Here is a 17,928-nt window from a genome sequence, read left to right as displayed (position 1 = left end):
TCCATATTTTTTACAAACTACGAATATAATATCAATATTTCTGAAATCTCATGTCCAACCCAATTAACACTATGTTTATGGGACGGAGGGAGTATATGTCTATATATTATTAACATAAATTACTTTTACAAAATTTAAAAGTATTTGAATGCTTATAAATATTTGATTGTTACTCCCTCCGTCCTAGATAAGATGGGCACGTTACTGTAGATACGAGAATTTAGATAAAATATAATTAATAAGTAATTAAAAAGTGTATTAGTAAAAATAATTATAGATTAATATTAAGATAACTAAATAATTTAATTAAGATTATAAATATTTTAAATTTTAAATTTTAAAATATGATTAAAGTGTATAATCAATTTTCCAAATAAAGAAAGGACAAATTATGTGGAACGGACGAAAATAGAAAATAGGGTCAAATATAAAATTATAAGTAAATCTCACCATAAAAATATTTAGAAATTATATGTTTGTTTTGGTTTAGATTTGAGTTTGAGTTTGTAATTAAAATTTTTGGTTTATCCCCCTTTGTTCTAGAAGAATAGACGAATTGTGTCGGATATAAAATTTAAAAAATATGGATATTATATTAATAATCGATAGAAAATATAAATTAATATTAATAAATGTAATAATAGTTTTATGGTTATACTCCCTCCGTCCCAAAAGAAATGTCTTATTGAGAGTTAGCACGAGAATTAAGGAATAATAATATTTAATTAAAAGTGGGTATAAAGTAGAATGTAAATGACTAAAATGTCCTTACTTTTTGAAAGATTTTAAAGAGTATTTTAGAGTAATAATTAGGGGTAATATGGAAAAGTAAGAATAATTTTGTTATAAAGTGGGGACCACGGCTACTAAATAAGAAAACAAGACAATTATTTTACGACGGACGAAAATAGAAAAATGAGACAAATCTTTTGGGACGGAGGGAGTATAATTATTTAGAAAACGATACTATTTTTTTAGGACGGATAAAAATAAAAAAATATATATCCTTGTGTCATCAAACCTTTCTTTTACAATGTGTTTGATCGAGGGTTTGGATTTTAAATTGGAATTTAAATAATAAAAAATTTGAATTTGAATAATTGCATGATGCGATACAAATATGTATTGATGTGATACTTTGAATGTAAAATTAATTTTTAGTATAATATTAAAAAATATGTATTTGATTTAATTTGATATTTTTTAAGAAAAAATTGAATGAATAGTAATCCTAGAAAAGAATCTTTAATCGAACAGACCTTTATTTAAATCGGATTGAATCAGTGATTCAGGTTTAAATATTAAATCAAACATATTATATATAAGGATGTTTGTGTTTTTTCACCTAAGCATCTCATCAGATACTTTGAAGAATTTAGTATTTTTATTTTAAATTATTTACAAGAATTATTTTAAATAATTAAGAATATATTAATAAAAATTATTATGGTATAATAAAAAATAATTATAAATCAAAATTAAGATAACTAATTAATTTAAGTAAAATAAAAAAATTTATAATAAAATTAAAATATATAATTTTTTTTAGAAAATAACAAAATAAATTAAATAAACAAAAATAAAAAAATAAACATTATAAGTGTGATGGAAAGAAATAATAATTTAAATAAATTTTTATCAAAAAAACCCAAGAAAGGACAATGGGAAAGGCTCATCTCTTTACACAAAGTAAACGGAAAAAGTAAAAATGTTACAATAGAGTTCCCGTGACCAAACTGCCTCGGACAGTTACCCATTGCAAGTTGCAGTAGTAACTGCTGCTACTGCAAACCTTGGATTCATCACCAGCCTGTCGTCCTAATCAGTGGGCCCTACGTCGGCACAGACAAATGACAACTACTTAACACAAAATATCCTTGCGTCATCAAACCTTTTTTGTGGCCAAAACCCCTGCCACGTGTCGCCACCACACTCGTCCCCATCCAGATTTCCCTGTTCCATACATACCTAGATTAAGATACACACACTCTGACATTCAGAGTACATTTCATTTCAATTCATTTCATTACAAGTCCTGACTCCCGATTCTCTCTCTCTCCCTCTGCTTATTCTCTCACCATTTTTGCTATGGGAATTCAATTACACGACGCCGGCGCCGGCGGGACCTCCAGGTCCAGATTCTTCCCGGCGGCGGCCTGCCGCCTCTGCGACTGCTGCAAATCCGCCGCCGCCGTTCTTTTCTGCCGCCCCGACTCCGCCTTTATGTGCCTCGCCTGCGACGCCAAAGCCCACTCCGCCGGCGGCGGCAAGCACGGCCGCGTCTGGATGTGCGAAGTCTGCGAGCAGTCCCCCGCCGCCGTCACCTGCAAAGCCGACGCCGCCGCCCTCTGCGTCACCTGCGACCGCGACATCCACTCCGCGAACCCTCTCGCCAGCCGCCACGAGCGCTCCGCCGTCGTGCCGTTTTACGATACGGCGGAATCCGTCGTGATCAAATCCACCGCCGCCGCCGCCACCGTCCTCCTCCTCCACTCCCCCGACGCCAAATTAGACGCCGCAATTGATGATCACACCGCCGGCGGCGATTGGACCAATCCGATCGGCCCAATTGTCGACCAATCGAAAATCCCCGCCGACAATTTCAAAGTTATGGAATTGCTGCTCCAAGATTCCGACCAATTCCTCGATTTCGACAACTACCAGATTTCGTCGCAGCCGTACAGCGACAGCGTCGTCCCCGTGCAGTCGAACCCCAAACCGCCGGTTCCCCCCGGACCGGTGTCGGAAAACCGGTTCGAGATCGATTTCGCAAGATCCACCATAAATTCTTACAACAACAGCAGCTTCGCCGCCGCTCCGTCTCTCAGCCACAGCGTAATTACCAATTCTAAATAATCAATTCCATAATTAATCCCCAATTCGCACAAATTCAAAATTAAAAATCGCCGCAGGTCTCGTCGTCATCAATGGAGGTCGGCGTCGTGCCGGACGGCGGCTCCCTGTCGGAAATCTCCTATCCTTTCTCCCGGAACATTAATTACGGCAGCGGCGATCCCACCGGAAACCACCAGGGGTCGTCGCAGGTTGTGAGAATGGATAGGGAAGCGAGGGTTTTGAGGTACAAGGAGAAGAGGAAGAACCGTAAGTTCGAGAAGACGATCCGTTACGCTTCCCGGAAGGCGTACGCAGAAACCCGGCCGAGGATCAAGGGCCGGTTCGCGAAGAGAACCGACGCCGAGTCGGACATGGACCGGATCTTCTCGGCGAATTTCGTGTCCGACGCGAGATACGGCGTCGTTCCGTCGTTCTGAATGAATAATGAATAGTTTTTCAATCAGATTATTACATGCTTATAATGTACTATCAGTTCAAGATTAGATTTTTAAATTTTTTTTTTCTCTTTTTTTTTTTTTTTTGTCATTTTTCTTTCTACTTGTGAAATAATCCATAAGATATAAATGTTTATCGAAACATGTACTGCTTTTATTCAGTTGAATTTCGAGCAAAAATGGTAATGCTTATAATTAAATTATTGTCCTTCAACCTTGTCTCCATCTGCCGCCCTTCTTCATTTTATTCAAGGGCTTTTCAGTCATTTCGCGCTCTACACTTAAGTTGTAGTAATTTAATCTTTATTATAATAAAATATTGTTAGGGATAAATCAATAGCATAATTTTATATTTTATTAATTTAATAGGCCAGCATATACGATATTTATTTATTTTTGCCATTGTGCACAGGGAAGTGGATCTAAATCTGGATTTTGGTTGGCTGAGGGGTCTTTTTCATTTCCCAATTTAAATAAAAATATAAAATATACATACGATTTATTTTTTGGACTTTTTATTCAGAGAGGAAATGACGTGATTGATTAATGCATACAGTTTGGCTTTCTGATTGACAAATTAAAATTTTAAAAAATTAATAATTAATTAATGGATTAATTTTTAATCTGATCCAATCACAGCTCACCAACATATCCACTGATCACCATATGACCTGACCTGTTTCAGCACCCAACAAAGTTAGGTATATTTAAATATTAATTTATTACTATTATTTTTTTGAGTTCAATTATTTGGGATTTTTTATTTGGTCAATTTAATAATAATTTGCTTCAAAGGGGCAAAAGAAAAAAATATTCAAAATTAATTAATTGGGACATAAAAGGACTTTTGAAATTGTTCTCCAACTTTCTGAAATAATTTCAACTAATAAATTGTTGATAGAGAAAGGAAAAATAAATTTAAAAATTTGGTCAGCTAAATATAGCAGCCCGCAAAATTTGAATTTTGACGTGGTGGAATTAATTTTATTAATTAAAAATTCATTTAATTTTTTAGTCATGGTAAATTATTATTTTATTAGTATTCATATTGGGAATTAAACAATAACAAATTATATAATACTAAAAATGTCAGCATAAATGCATACCACTTTCCAACTATGTGCAAGCAGGTGTATTAATGAAACTACATATGCTAGAGAACAATAATGTTAAAAAAATTTAAAAATAAAAAAAATATATAAAATATAAATAAAAGCAAGGACAATTATACCTATGTTATATGTTTAAAATAAATGTGTAGTTTGTCTAGTAAATTTTATCCTATTTTAAATTTTTTGGAAGGGTAAATTATACTCCCTCTGTGCATTTATAATTATCTTAAAGTATATTTGCACGATTTTTAGGTAATTGTCTTTTTTGTATAAATTGATAAATTTATCCTTTATGATAAGGTTGAGATTGAAAGTGATAAATAAATGAAGGATAAAAAAATAAATTTTGTATTTAAAAAATAAAATATGACAATAGTTATTGGATGTCCCAAATAAGAAAATAGGACATTAGTTTGTAGACGAAGGGAGTATAATATTTTTTTTGTGTTTTAGTAAAAATGCATAAAATACCATATATTTTATTTATTACGTGAAACTCCTTATGTTAATTTAAAGTTTGTACAAAACACCCTCTGTGTTCAAAGCTGATGATTGGACGAAAAATAGTGTTTCGTACAAATTTTACAATAACATAAGAGATTCACGCAATAAATAAAACACAATGTTGTTTATGTATTTTTACTAAAATGTAATAGAGTGTTATATAATTTACCATTTTTTAATAGATTAAGAATAATATTGGTCAGTAAAATTGTATTAGATAATTTTGATGTTTTTATTATTTGTACTTTACATATATATATTTATTGTATATATAATGGTATCTTTGTAATATATGTAAAAATTAAAAATATTTTAGTATTAATAAGTAAATATATTTATTGTAATATGATGATTTTGAGTAAGATAAAAAAAAATGATTTAGAAAATATGCTTCTAGTCATTTATCTTAAAGGGGTTTTTTACTTTTATTTTTATTTTTTCATTTTCTATTTTAACACTTTTTAGCTAAAACAATGTTACTTTATATACAATATTGTGAATAAAAATATATATGTATATTGAAGATTATTCTTTATGAATTTTTTTTTAGAAGATTGGATAATAAAAATAGGTCGAAGAAATATAAGTAAAGAAGCTCTAATTTAGTGCATTGACACAGACATGTATTCATGGTCGGTCCGAAATTTGTAAAGACTGTAGGGCGAAATAATAATAAAGATCTTTGAGGGGTCTAATCTTCATAAATATTATACATAGAATAAATTATTATTATTATTATTATTATTATTATTTATAAATTATGATCTTTAGATGGTACTTTTTAAAGTTTTTATTTTTATCTTAAATTGACTTTTAACTTTACATATTTAATTTTAAAATCTGATTTGTCTCTAATTATTATTCTATTTGAAACTCGATATGGAATATTTTTATTTTTATATACTCCCTCCGTCCCATAATAAAGTATACATTTTTTTATTTTAATCTGTCTCATAATAAAATATTAATTTCATTTTTTCAATAAATGTACTATCTACTTAATATTACAAATACCCTTACAACTTACAATATATTACACAAATGTTATTACATTTATATCACACGTACTAATAAGGTTATTTTAGTAATTTCTACTTTATTCCTACTATATTTTAATATAATAATAATATTTATAAAATTACGTGAAAAAAAAAAATTGATATTTAATTATGAGACGGAGGGAGTATGTTTTATACAATTACAAAAAATATTATTTAATTTTTAATTGTTTATATTTAATTCTACATTTATAAAAAGTACACTAATAATATTAAAATATTACTTTTATAAATTTCGGTGACAAAAATTTTTGAATATATTTTAGAAAGAATTGTGAAAATTAACCAATAGAAAAAAATTGTTAAACAAACACACATAGAGGTGTGAAATAGTGTATTGTTTTTAAGAATTATGAAAGGTCAATATTGCATTTTTTAAAAAAGATTGTTTCAAACAATAGAGTCTTGAAAAGTATGGCCCCAAGTCCGACTCTGTTGATTATTAGTGGGGCTTTTTTTTTTTTTTTTTTTAACGTGTATTTTGAGTTTAATTTTCTTTTAAAAAAAAAAACAATTCTTTTTAAATTTTATTATAATATTTTCTTCGTATGCAACAATCACAATTTTTTATAAAATTATAGCACTTTAGTATAATATTATTCATTTCGTCTGCTATAATTAGATCAGATTTTATATTTTAATTGTTCGTTAAATTTGTACATAATTTATTTAATAAATAATACATACTTTTATTATTATTATTTTAATAAATAATAATTAATTTGTCATTATTTTTTATATTTATCTTACTATTTTTATCAATTTTTTTTTAATAAATTTTCTTTAATAATTCAAAGATCAAAACTAAACTCCAAGAAACACACCATTGTGTTTCTTTGGTTTTTCTTCTTAATTTTTCACTATTTGAATTTTATTTTTTTATATGAAATATCAAATTAAATATTATTTAAATATAAAATTTAAATCAAATAACTTTTAATTTAAACTCAAAAAAATGCATCAATATATTTGTATTGATCTGTAAGGCCAGTCTTCGATCGTGAAAGACACCCGATGTGCTGCGGCAAAATCGGGTTTTTGGATACAAAATAGATAGATATATTCTGTATAGATATTGTGTGAAAGCAACAAGCAATAACGATAATGGACACATGTGGGCTCCAAACCCACATGACCTTCACGTGCGGTGTGGGCCCATATGTCTGCACTACTTTGGTCGGGGCCCAACTTGGCCCGGCCCAGTCAACTAACCATAATCCCACTTGTTCGTTTGCCGTCTAATGTCCTGTCCTTTCCGCAATTTTGTCTTATTACAGACACACTCGAAAGGACCGGGACTCATTCTCGGAAGCTCCATGGAGCATTGCACCGGTTCAATCAATACCGTTCATTTGGCGAACGGTGAGGATTCACCTTGTGATGGCCCTTGAGAGTTGCCGGTGGAGTAAGTCTATAAAACAAACCAGCTGTTTCCGAGTCCAAAAGCTCCTTTTGAATTTTATAAACGACCAAGAAATAATAGTATTTATTAGTTAGTGAAAGTTTTTAAAAGTTTTAATATTTTTGTTATTTGATTATGTAAAAAGTAATTGCATGTGTAACAAAGATATTTTAATATTGATATATGATTATTTTTATCAAAATAAAAAATGAATAATTTTGAGTGAGACGGACGAAAATGGTAAAAAAAAGTACTTTAAGTTGGGACAAAGGGAGTGATATTTTATTAGTTAATGAAATATGTAAAATAATTTTGATATTTTTATTTTTATAGATACAAAAAAATAAATAACTATTTTTGTAAGAAATTAAGAATATTTTGATATTTATATATAGATTATTTTTAATTTAGTAAAAAAATAATATTTTTGAATGTGGCAAAAATATACATAGAATTGAAACAAAAATTACTATATATTATAAATAATGTAAAAGAATATATTAATTAAATATATCTTAATTAACATATTGATCATAAACAAATTGAAAATATGTAAAATCATTTATCAAGTCCTAACTCAAACAATCGAATCAAATTTATAACAATTCAAACAATCTTCCCTTTCCAAACCAAGACAACATTCATCAGAAAAAGGATTCATGTTCTTCCCTCGAGCATCATCGTCTATAAGAATCTTGCAACCTTCGAGCTTCCAATGCTCCAAACACACCATACACACTACTCTCATCCCCATACTTTCCATATTCATCATCCTCGCTCGTTGGATCGTCGGCCGCCATCAAATCCGGGCCGTACGTCACCCCTTCTATCCTCGGCTTGGGATCATCGCCACCGCGAAATGGATCGCGAGTGCCGCCTCTTAAAAGTGTCACCACTTCCTTCATTGTTGGCCTCTTCTCTGGTTCACTTTGCACGCACAATGCTGCCACATTGACCATTTGCACAAGTTGGGCCTCGTCAAAATTTCCGCCGAGCTTCGGGTCGACGATGTCCTTGAACCGCCCACGGGCTATATATGGCTCAGTCCACTCTGTGATGGTCCTCTTGATCCCACCGGGGAGCTTCTCGATCGGTTTTCTACCCGTTACGATTTCTAGCAAAAGTATCCCGAAGCTATACACGTCGCAACTCTCGGAGACCTTCCCCCACATTGCGTATTCGGGGGCTAGGTATCCCAATGTTCCCTTAACCTATTGAAAGTAAGTTCGAGTTGAAATAAATGAGACGTGTTTAGAGTGAAATTAAAATTTCAGTGAATAGTAAAGTGTGAGTTTAAGTTAATCATATTGTTCTGTTTTAGTCGATTATGAACTAAGTCTACTTTTCTACACAATAATTACAAAACGAAGCTAATTTGTAAATTACGATCTTACCCTTGTTGTCATGTGGCTAACGCCTTCCGGGATTAGCTTTGCGAACCCGAAATCGGCGACTAATGGCTCGAAGTTGGAGTCGAGGAGCACATTGCTCGCCTTGACGTCTCGATGGATTATATGTGGCGTCACTTCGTGATGCAAATATCTATATATATGTATATCATCAAAATTAGCAAAAAAAATCGACTACTATCTTAAGATCTCGGTTTGGAGTACGAGCAAATAATGTAATAAGATGGAAATCGTATTACACTAGGCCCTCGGCGGATCCTATAGCGATTTTGACTCTCTTCTTCCAATCGAGGCGAGCTTCACCGGCGCATTGGCCATGTAAATGCGACAACAAGCTCAGATTAGGCATGTAGTCGTAAACAATGAGTCTTTGATCACTCCCAGCACAGTATCCCCTAAGCCCTAGCAAATTCTTGTGCCTAACTCTTCCTAATACCTCGACTTCCACCGCAAACTCCATCTCCGCCTTTGATGTCAACGACTTCAATTTCTTTACGGCAATCTACGCATACATACACTCGTACAATATTAGGAAGTGATTTTACTCCGATTTACGACACACTAGTCTAATAAATTCGAATCTTTATTACAACATATCTATGAGACCTTATGTACTAGGTTTGTCGACAACAAGAGATTATCGCATTATTGGTTTCTTACTTGAAGGCCATCCGATGTTTTGCCCCAATATACGCTTCCAAAGCCCCCTTCGCCGAGCTTGTAATCGTCGCTAAATCCATTCGTCGCCGTGTGTAGTTCTTTGTACGTGAATATCCTCCATTGGTTGACATCGTCATCTCCCCCGAACGTTAACCTGCTTGTAAATTATTCGAATTCATAAATTCTCTAATACCACTAGTTAGAAATATATGAACAATGAATTTTATGCTCCATTGGTTGACATCGTCATCTCCTCCGAATGTTAACCTGCTTGTAAATTATTCGAATTCATAAATGCTCTAATACCACTAGTTAGAAATATATGAACAATTAAATTTATATCATGAAATATGAGAATACTTAACTTTCTCTTTATATACAAAGTTTGTTACTATTCATCAACGATAATTTTATTTTTTAATGTTACATCAAATATCTATTTCATCTTGCAAACAATCATATAATATAAATAACTTTTTACTATTGCTATAACTCTTCAAAACTAAAAATCTCTCGCCACTAAAAAATAACAAAAGTATTTAAACGATAAGCGAAATAAATATCGAAAGTTCAACAAATTACAGAAACCTTATATTACAAAAGAACTATACATGAAAGACACATCGATGCGACCGAAGTTACAATGTCTACCTCACGTACATATTTTACGATGAACCCTTTCACATTTTTCCCCAACAAAAATCGAAGTTTATTTGAGCATGTTTAAACTTGGATTGCATAAAAACAAATTGTAGCAAACTAGCAAGACATTATTAAAAAATGCTAAAAACATACGATCAAGGAAGGTTTTATGCAAGAAGATAAGAATAGGAAGTGTGTGTGTGAATACCCTTCGTCGACTTTCTCGGGTGTGCAGCAGCTGAGGGAAGTCCCCATGGCTGATTTGATTTGATCTGATCTGATAATTAAGGTTGTTCGAAGAAGACGAGGAAGACAGACGATGGGCTTTATAGCATTTCCACAGAGAGTATTTGTCGTTTTCCATTAGCTACACTGCCGCCCTTTGCCGGCAACTGATTGATCATATTTATATTGGTGACGATGATCATGAAGATTCTCTTGTTTATGTATTCTTATTATTATTATTTTGTCTATATGCCTTTTGTCAAACCTGCAGCATCAACTACCTCTTTGTTTATGAATTATTTTTTAAATAAATAAAATTATTACATGAGAATGATTAGACTGCTTCTTGGTAAGATGTTAATTAGCTCAATCAGTTAATAGAAACATAGGGTTTGTTTATTTTGTAATTTTGGATGAAATTGTTATTTTATGTTAGTATAAAGCATTGTATTGTAAATATAAAAAAAAAATAATAGTTTATATTGAATTGTTGATATTTTGTGAGTATATAAAGTATATATTATATATATATATAGTGTGAATGTATGTTTATTGTATTTTTAAAATACTCCATTCATCTTCAAATTTACTCTCATTTTTTTTTAAGTGTATCCGTTAAATTTACCTCATTACTAATTTTTGTAAAGTCAACAAATTAATATTTAATTATTATTTTCTATTTTAATACTTATTTATAAGAAATGTCTACCTTTATTGCATTCTCTCTCCTCATTTTTTTTTAATTTCTAACTTAATTTCCAAAAATACTCTCAACTATCTTTTTATTTTTATTACTTTTTCAATAAAATATTCATTTTTTTAATCTCCGTATCAGACCCAAACGTTCTAATTTTTTAGGATAGAGAGAGTAATATATATAAGGAATCGTCCTACTTAAAAACATTCAATGAACTAACCCATAATAGATATATGTAAAATAAAACATTTAACATGTAGATTATTAATATGTATTGTCTGTTCTATTTTTCATATATTGTATGTATTAATATTTTGTAGGTGGCGGCTACAGCAACACATGGTATCCTATTTGACAACACATGGTATTATTACATAAAATATATTGTATATGTTAATATAATACAAATACATCACATGAACAAAGAACACATGATATAGTTTTAACAAAATATCGTGTACTGTTTGACAACACACAATATTATTACAGACAAAATATTATATATGTTAATATAATACAAATACAACACACTTATAGTCTCATACAACACACACAATAATTAATTTTAACACATAATATACTCTAAAAGAACACATTTGTTGGCACATACATTTATTATATACACAACATGTGTTGTATATAATAATATTGTGTATAGTTCATATAGCGTGTGCTGCGCGTTGGAAAATCAGCACGGTGCTGATTTTGTAATATCAGTTGATATATTGTATTTATATTATATATTGTATTGTCACTTTATATTTTATATATTTGTCGGTATATATTATATTTAATATGATGTCGGTGCTGATTAAATATAATTAGGTAAGTCCATGTATATATATTTATAATATGAAAACCCTCTAGTTTTTTTTTTTATTATTTTTTTTTATGACGTGTGAACTCGCAACGGTTACACTTTGATTGCATTTTGTGTAAAATAATGTATATTTTCATATAGGCTTTGTAGGGTTCAATTTTAATTTGACCAACAATGGCAAGAAATTATAATATGCATATTTATCTATATTGCAGGCATAAATCTTAGTTTAATTATAAAAAAAAATGTTTAGAGAATGGGTTATTATTAGATTGTTGTATTGGAGAGAGTATATTATAATAGAAAAGTATGATGATTGTTTATTAGAAAAAACATAAATCAATTAATAGAGAAGTTTATTATTATTATCATATTATTTAAAATCAAAATCAATATTATTCATCTGGTCTAATTTTTAATAAAAATATACTCAAGTTGTCTCTCAAATTTGTTCTAAAAAATTTTCAAATGAATGTGATTTTGATTGATATTTTTTATTACTTTTTGTTATTTATAGTAAAAAATATATATATAAAATAGTATAACTTTTTTATTAAATAAGGAAATGAAAATATTTTTAAGAGACAAATACATATGAAAAATGCATAATTTTAAGAGATAGGAAAGTACTATTTTTATTCATAAAATATGATATTTAATAAAACATACTCACATAATTTTAGCACCTATCCAACCTTTAATTTTATTGGGAAAAAAAAAATCTTATACATTAGAATGAAAGAAACTATATGGGCCGGTTAAAAATAATTGGGCCTTAGGTTTCTATCTTGGAAGCCCAAAATAGTTCATATCTAAAGCCCAAATGTTTATTAATTAAATAAAGTGATATTTCACATTGCAAAATAAATTACTAGAGTTTGCTTTGTAAGAATATAATTTCAAAATATTTTTATTTAAAAAAAATATTCAAGTAAACAATTCTATATCTGACTATTGTTTTCATTTCAACATATTTAAATTTAAAACATTAAGAATATACCCAACCAAATTTAAAAATACATCCTTAATTCATAAACACACTTATATAAATACAATATACTTCATCTGGATTAATTATGTAATTTTGTTTATAAAAAATAATAACAATAATAATAGTATTTTAATATAAGAGTGAAGTAGATAAAAAATAAAATAAAAATATATTCAGTAAGTCAAAATAAAAGATTAATATCTCTTTGGTCATATTTTTTTTTATGTAAAGATTAATACTCACTAAGAAAATTTGCAAAAAAAAATAATAATAAAATTGTATATCTCATTTAAAAGTATTATTTTTCTATCATAGTAAAAATACTTTATATATAAATACCAAAATATTTTTAAAAATAATTTTTTTTTTATGCTTGTAAGGGTAAAAATAAGAGAAAGATTTGTATGTTCAATAAAATTTTGACATTTTATACTTTTATTAAATAATAAAATACTATTATTTATTAATTTAGTACAAAAGATAAAAATATACATTAAGCTGAAATGAAATAAACATTTTTTTATTTATAAAATATTAAATCAAAATATTATTTAAACACGTATCTAAATTACCATTTCAATTTCAAATCAAAATCAAACAAATCAGCTGCGTTTGTGTCAAATAAGTAGAATATTTGATCAAATATTATTGAATTCACACTTATTAAGTAAATAAAAATCATTTATTTATAAACGCTTTACATGATAGAATACTATCCCATTGTTAATAAAGAGAAAAAAAAAAAAAAAAAAAGTATGTTTTAAAATTAATTATTTATTTAGTAATATTTTAATTAAAATTATTTATAAAAAAAATAAAAATAAAGAAGACGTGACATCATCTTTAAGTATATATTTGCAAAATTAATGATTATTAAGTGCTCCAAAAATAATGATGTCCAGTCGAGGAGACAGTGCATGATGTGGTGTACAACACTACATCTACACCCTCTACATAATTTTTATTTTTTTGTATTATTTATTTATTGAAAAAGTATATAGTACTATATTGTAATTATATCGAATAAGATGAGTACTTGTTTGATTTACTTTATATCCTTTAAATTAAAATGAAATAGATAAAAACAAATTAAAAATATATATTGAAAACAATTTCTTATTATTGGCACCCAACATTTCGTCTTAAATCATTATAGTATAAAAATAAATATATTTCTATGGAGAACCAAAAGAGTTTTTATTGAATATTATAAATAGCTTTTTTCTTTTTCTTTTTTTTTTTCTTTTTTTATCTTAAAGATCAAGATTTCTTGCACTATTTTTTTTATTTTCTCTTTCCTTGCTAGAAGTATTTTTTTATTATAATAAAAGTAATTTATAAATATTTTTAAATTTTTTTAGGACCAAAAACATTTTTGCATGTCAGATTCGGATCAGATTTTCGGACCATGTCTATTTTTGTCAAATCTAGTATTTTTTAAGATATATTATGATAGGAGGTTAAGTCGGAGTTGTAATTATTTTATATTCTGTAATCAACATTGATCAGTAAAATTTCTTGTGAATTGAAACCCCTCTAATGTAAGAGTATTTTTTGTCTATATATTTTATTGCACTGCCTACTATATATAAAATATTTAATATTTTTGACTCTATATATAAATCCATTAATACGAAACGGGTTTAATAATATATTTGTAAGAAAAATCACTCGCACAGTCAAAATACTGAAAAAATCATCAAATAAGTTAAAGAAATAAAAAATAAAAAATAAAAATTTGTAACAAGAATTAGTGACATGTTCATGTGCCCACTAATTTGTTTGGCCAAATTTTAAGCAAATGTATTGCTAAATTATGGGCACACTTTTTTTTGTCCAAAATTTGTTCTACTTAATTAATTCAACAACTTTTTGACATGTGAGAAATTTATATTAACTACTTTCTTTTTCCCCACATGTTAAAAATATAGTAATATCTAAAGCTATATTTTTATTTAAATATTAAATTAAAATTATTGCTATTAAAACCTATTTCATATACATTACAGCTGTTTAGCGGGAATCGGTTTCTTTTTTTTTAGCGGGAATCGCTTGAGGCCGCAGTTCGCCGCGGCTAGAGAGTCTATATTTGGGGTCATCCACGTGCCCATCCTCAGTCACGTGACCTCTTCAAACAACAACTAATCCAGCTATCCATAGATTTATTTTGTTAATTTTAATAAATAATTAATAGTCCATCAGTCATAATGCGTGTTCATTTGATTATGTATGAATTTTTAATAAAAGTGAGTAATATTTATTATTTTTTATTTTATAGTAAAAAATAGTATAAAAGTGGAATAATTTTTTACTTAAAAAAATGAGAATATTTTTTTGATAACAACCCAAAAAAAAAATGAACATATATTTAAATGACGGATGAGAAAGTATATATTTTTTAATTTAATAATTACTTATATACATTAATAAAATATGCTCTAAATCCTCTATAATTATGATATTTTTTTAAAAAAATTTACTCGCAATGCATTTATAGTAAACAGTGTCTATTTATAATTTTATTATATTTACTTAAATAAATAATAATTATTTGTTATTAATTTTTATTTATAAATTACTTTTTATATCAATTTCTTTTTATTAAACTTTCAAATAATACACCAACTTTATTTTTTACATATCATTTTTTTTAATTTCCCTACTCAAACAATATAACTTATATAATTAATATGAATGGAGAGAATAATATTTTATTTTAGTTAAAATTATAATTATATTATCCTTTAACAATCCATTAAGATAAAAAAAAAAAGTAAAAATTAAAAATAATATTAAAATTTTAAAATAATAAAAATAAAATATTTGATAATTATAAGAAGAAATAAATACAGTATTTTATAGAAGTATAATATTTTTGGAAAAACAATGATAAATAGTCCTTTCATCTACTGAACTTATGTCTATTTTTTTATATAAAAAAATTATATTTTTTATTTATAATAAATAATTTATGCACGTTCCTTAATTTATACATTTTAGTATTATATTTATTTATAAAAATATAAAAATTACTTAGAAATTTAATTTGTATAAAAAAAATCACATAATTAACTCAGTCTATATTTATTTTTTTCAAAACAATCAAATATATTTTCTAATAAAATTAATACATTGTACATAGTTATTAATTTTATATTACTTATGCAATTCTCTATATCTAACATAAATATATATCATTTCAAACAATTTTACAAAATAAACACACCATCGTTTATTTACTTTATAAAATATTTGTATTTTATATGAGAATGAACTAATATATAATTAATTGTATATTCATTAAAAATCGGAAGTAGTAAAAATTTCATGTATGTTTCTTTACCCAAAATTTTTCAAATTCTACTGTTTAGACTCTGCGTTTCTCAAAAAAAAAATACATTTTTTTTTCTGTTACAAAATATCTTATCTAGCGTTATTTTAAAAATACATTCTTCTTCTTCGAAACGAGTACCTCTTCATCATCATCATCATTACGCACACTCTTGTCTGCTGCAAATCCATGCTGTGGTATTCTAAAAATAAATTTTACAATAAAAAAATCCAAGTATTGAGAGATAAAAGACAAAAATTTCTTTCAATTATTTTTTCCCAGAGCTCATTTCTCATGTCATTCTATAGTTATTATTATTATTATTATTATTATTAATTTTTTGTTATATTTGTATTTTTTTTTTCAATAAAATATTCATTAAATTTAATATTTTGTTTAGAAAATAAAAAATATGTAAATATTTCACTTAAAACGCTATTTAATGGCACGATTATTTTATAGTGTCTGTACTGTACGGCTCTTTGTAGTACAGAAGACCTGTCCAAATCTAGCTGTAGATACATACAACTATATATATATATATATATACACAATCTTCAGAAGAATTAACAACTAATTATTTAATTTATATCCATAGTTTGGTAAATTTTTGTAACCAATATCGAAATCCCATTGCAAGAAATTGTATAGGCAAACTCCATTTCCAAAACTTGGGAATTCCAAAAAAAAAAAATTAAAAGGGAGTTTTGGCTTCAGACAATATCCGAATCCAAATTTCCTCAAAAATTTTAATTACAAATTGAAAAAAACAATTTCACTGCACTTGATCGGCGGCGGCTGAATCACGGCCGTCCAAATTCCCCAATTCGATCGGACGGTTACCGTCCTCCGGCTTCTTCTCCGCCGCGAAATCTTCTTCAGAACTGTTTTCGCTGCTCCCGGAGGTATTACTCGCCGCCGTACTTCCGAACGACGGCGCTCTGCTCGACGCCGGAGTGGCCAAGAAGGTCGGCTTAATTTGCCCGGCCATGATCACCAAGTATTTCTCCTCCATCACCGGCGGCGCCGGCTTCCCGTTTCCATCTCCGGCGGCGGCGCCCTCGCCTGCCTCGAGATCCCTCTCTCCGTCGCCGGCGTTGTGCTCGAGGTAGCCGGAGAGCTTCCAATAGGAGCAGGCGAGGATCAGGAGGGCGAAGGCAATGAGACCGAGCATGGCGGCCAATCCGCCGAAGAGGTACGGCACCGGCGAGTGCCACGGCGACTTTTGCACCGCCGCCGCCGACGGCGGCGGCGCCAACGACCCATCGTAACTAGACATTTTGATTTCTAAATCAAACGAATAAATATGAAATAGAAATATATATATATATGTATGTATATATTCTCTTTCGGAGTGTTCTAGAATGACCGTAGATTTTGCGGTGGTGGCGATACGGCGGAGACGGTGGTTTCAGCGGCGGTGGTTGTGGTGGAGCGGAAAGCTGTGATGAGTGAGATTTATAGGTGGGAAAGGGGAGGGGTCGTTTTGGAATTTAAGATAGTTATGGGGTTGAACTGAAATTATAGTAATTTTAATTTACAAGAATTTATCAATTATTTCGTCATATAAAGAAGGAGGTGGGCCATAGTAATAATCGCTACTTTTCTGGATCCGAACGCCTTTTAAATCTCGACCGTCAATTTTGGAGTAAGAAACGTACGAATGGATTGGATGAACCTGGTGCTCAGATCCCGGGTGCAGGAAACTTATTCGAATAAATCTAAATGATATCATAGACATGGTAGGATGTCTCTATTTTTATGATTGCTGGAAATGATGATAATTA

The 17,928-nt window shown here is 29.1% G+C and overlaps 3 protein-coding genes across 3 annotated transcripts; 1 reads left to right on the top strand and 2 right to left on the bottom strand.

Annotated features, from left to right (window-relative positions):
• Window positions 1-1,990: 1,990 nt before the first annotated feature.
• On the top strand, window positions 1,991-3,490 carry LOC127265093 (zinc finger protein CONSTANS-LIKE 5-like). The gene is made up of 2 exons (XM_051294775.1): window positions 1,991-2,835; window positions 2,913-3,490. Exons 1-2 carry the CDS (start codon window positions 2,089-2,091, stop codon window positions 3,270-3,272), a joined length of 1,107 nt encoding a protein of 368 aa, XP_051150732.1. The 5' UTR covers window positions 1,991-2,088; the 3' UTR covers window positions 3,273-3,490.
• A 4,553-nt stretch (window positions 3,491-8,043) lies between these two features.
• Window positions 8,044-10,412, bottom strand: LOC127264991 (PTI1-like tyrosine-protein kinase At3g15890). Its single transcript, XM_051294620.1, has 5 exons — window positions 10,286-10,412; window positions 9,436-9,589; window positions 9,015-9,277; window positions 8,761-8,908; window positions 8,044-8,577 (listed from the first exon to the last, which is right to left on the bottom strand). The coding sequence occupies exons 1-5, from the start codon at window positions 10,330-10,332 to the stop codon at window positions 8,044-8,046; spliced, it is 1,146 nt and encodes a 381-aa protein (XP_051150577.1). The 5' UTR covers window positions 10,333-10,412.
• A 6,150-nt stretch (window positions 10,413-16,562) lies between these two features.
• Window positions 16,563-17,567, bottom strand: LOC127264930 (protein GLUTAMINE DUMPER 2-like). Its single transcript, XM_051294528.1, has one exon. The coding sequence runs from the start codon at window positions 17,418-17,420 to the stop codon at window positions 16,917-16,919; it is 504 nt and encodes a 167-aa protein (XP_051150485.1). The 5' UTR covers window positions 17,421-17,567; the 3' UTR covers window positions 16,563-16,916.
• Window positions 17,568-17,928: the final 361 nt, after the last annotated feature.

Source organism: Andrographis paniculata, unplaced genomic scaffold (genome assembly GCF_009805555.1).
Source record: "Andrographis paniculata isolate CXL003 unplaced genomic scaffold, ASM980555v1 Contig71END, whole genome shotgun sequence".
In the NCBI taxonomy this organism is placed as follows: Eukaryota; Viridiplantae; Streptophyta; class Magnoliopsida; order Lamiales; family Acanthaceae; genus Andrographis; species Andrographis paniculata.
This window is presented reverse-complemented; position numbering and strand designations above follow the sequence as displayed.

Excerpts from the sequence above, each read along its gene's own strand:
- LOC127265093 (XM_051294775.1), top strand. The coding sequence starts at position 2,089 with ATGGGAATTCAATTACACGACGCCGGCGCCGGCGGGACCTCCAGGTCC. Across the intron at positions 2,836-2,912 it reads CTCCGTCTCTCAGCCACAGC|GTCTCGTCGTCATCAATGGA; the intron begins GTAATTACCAAT and ends AAATCGCCGCAG.
- LOC127264991 (XM_051294620.1), bottom strand. The coding sequence starts at position 10,332 with ATGGGGACTTCCCTCAGCTGCTGCACACCCGAGAAAGTCGACGAAGG. Across the intron at positions 9,590-10,285 it reads CCCGAGAAAGTCGACGAAGG|GTTAACGTTCGGGGGAGATG; the intron begins GTATTCACACAC and ends ATTTACAAGCAG. Across the intron at positions 9,278-9,435 it reads AAACATCGGATGGCCTTCAA|ATTGCCGTAAAGAAATTGAA; the intron begins GTAAGAAACCAA and ends ATGTATGCGTAG.
- LOC127264930 (XM_051294528.1), bottom strand. The coding sequence starts at position 17,420 with ATGTCTAGTTACGATGGGTCGTTGGCGCCGCCGCCGTCGGCGGCGGCG.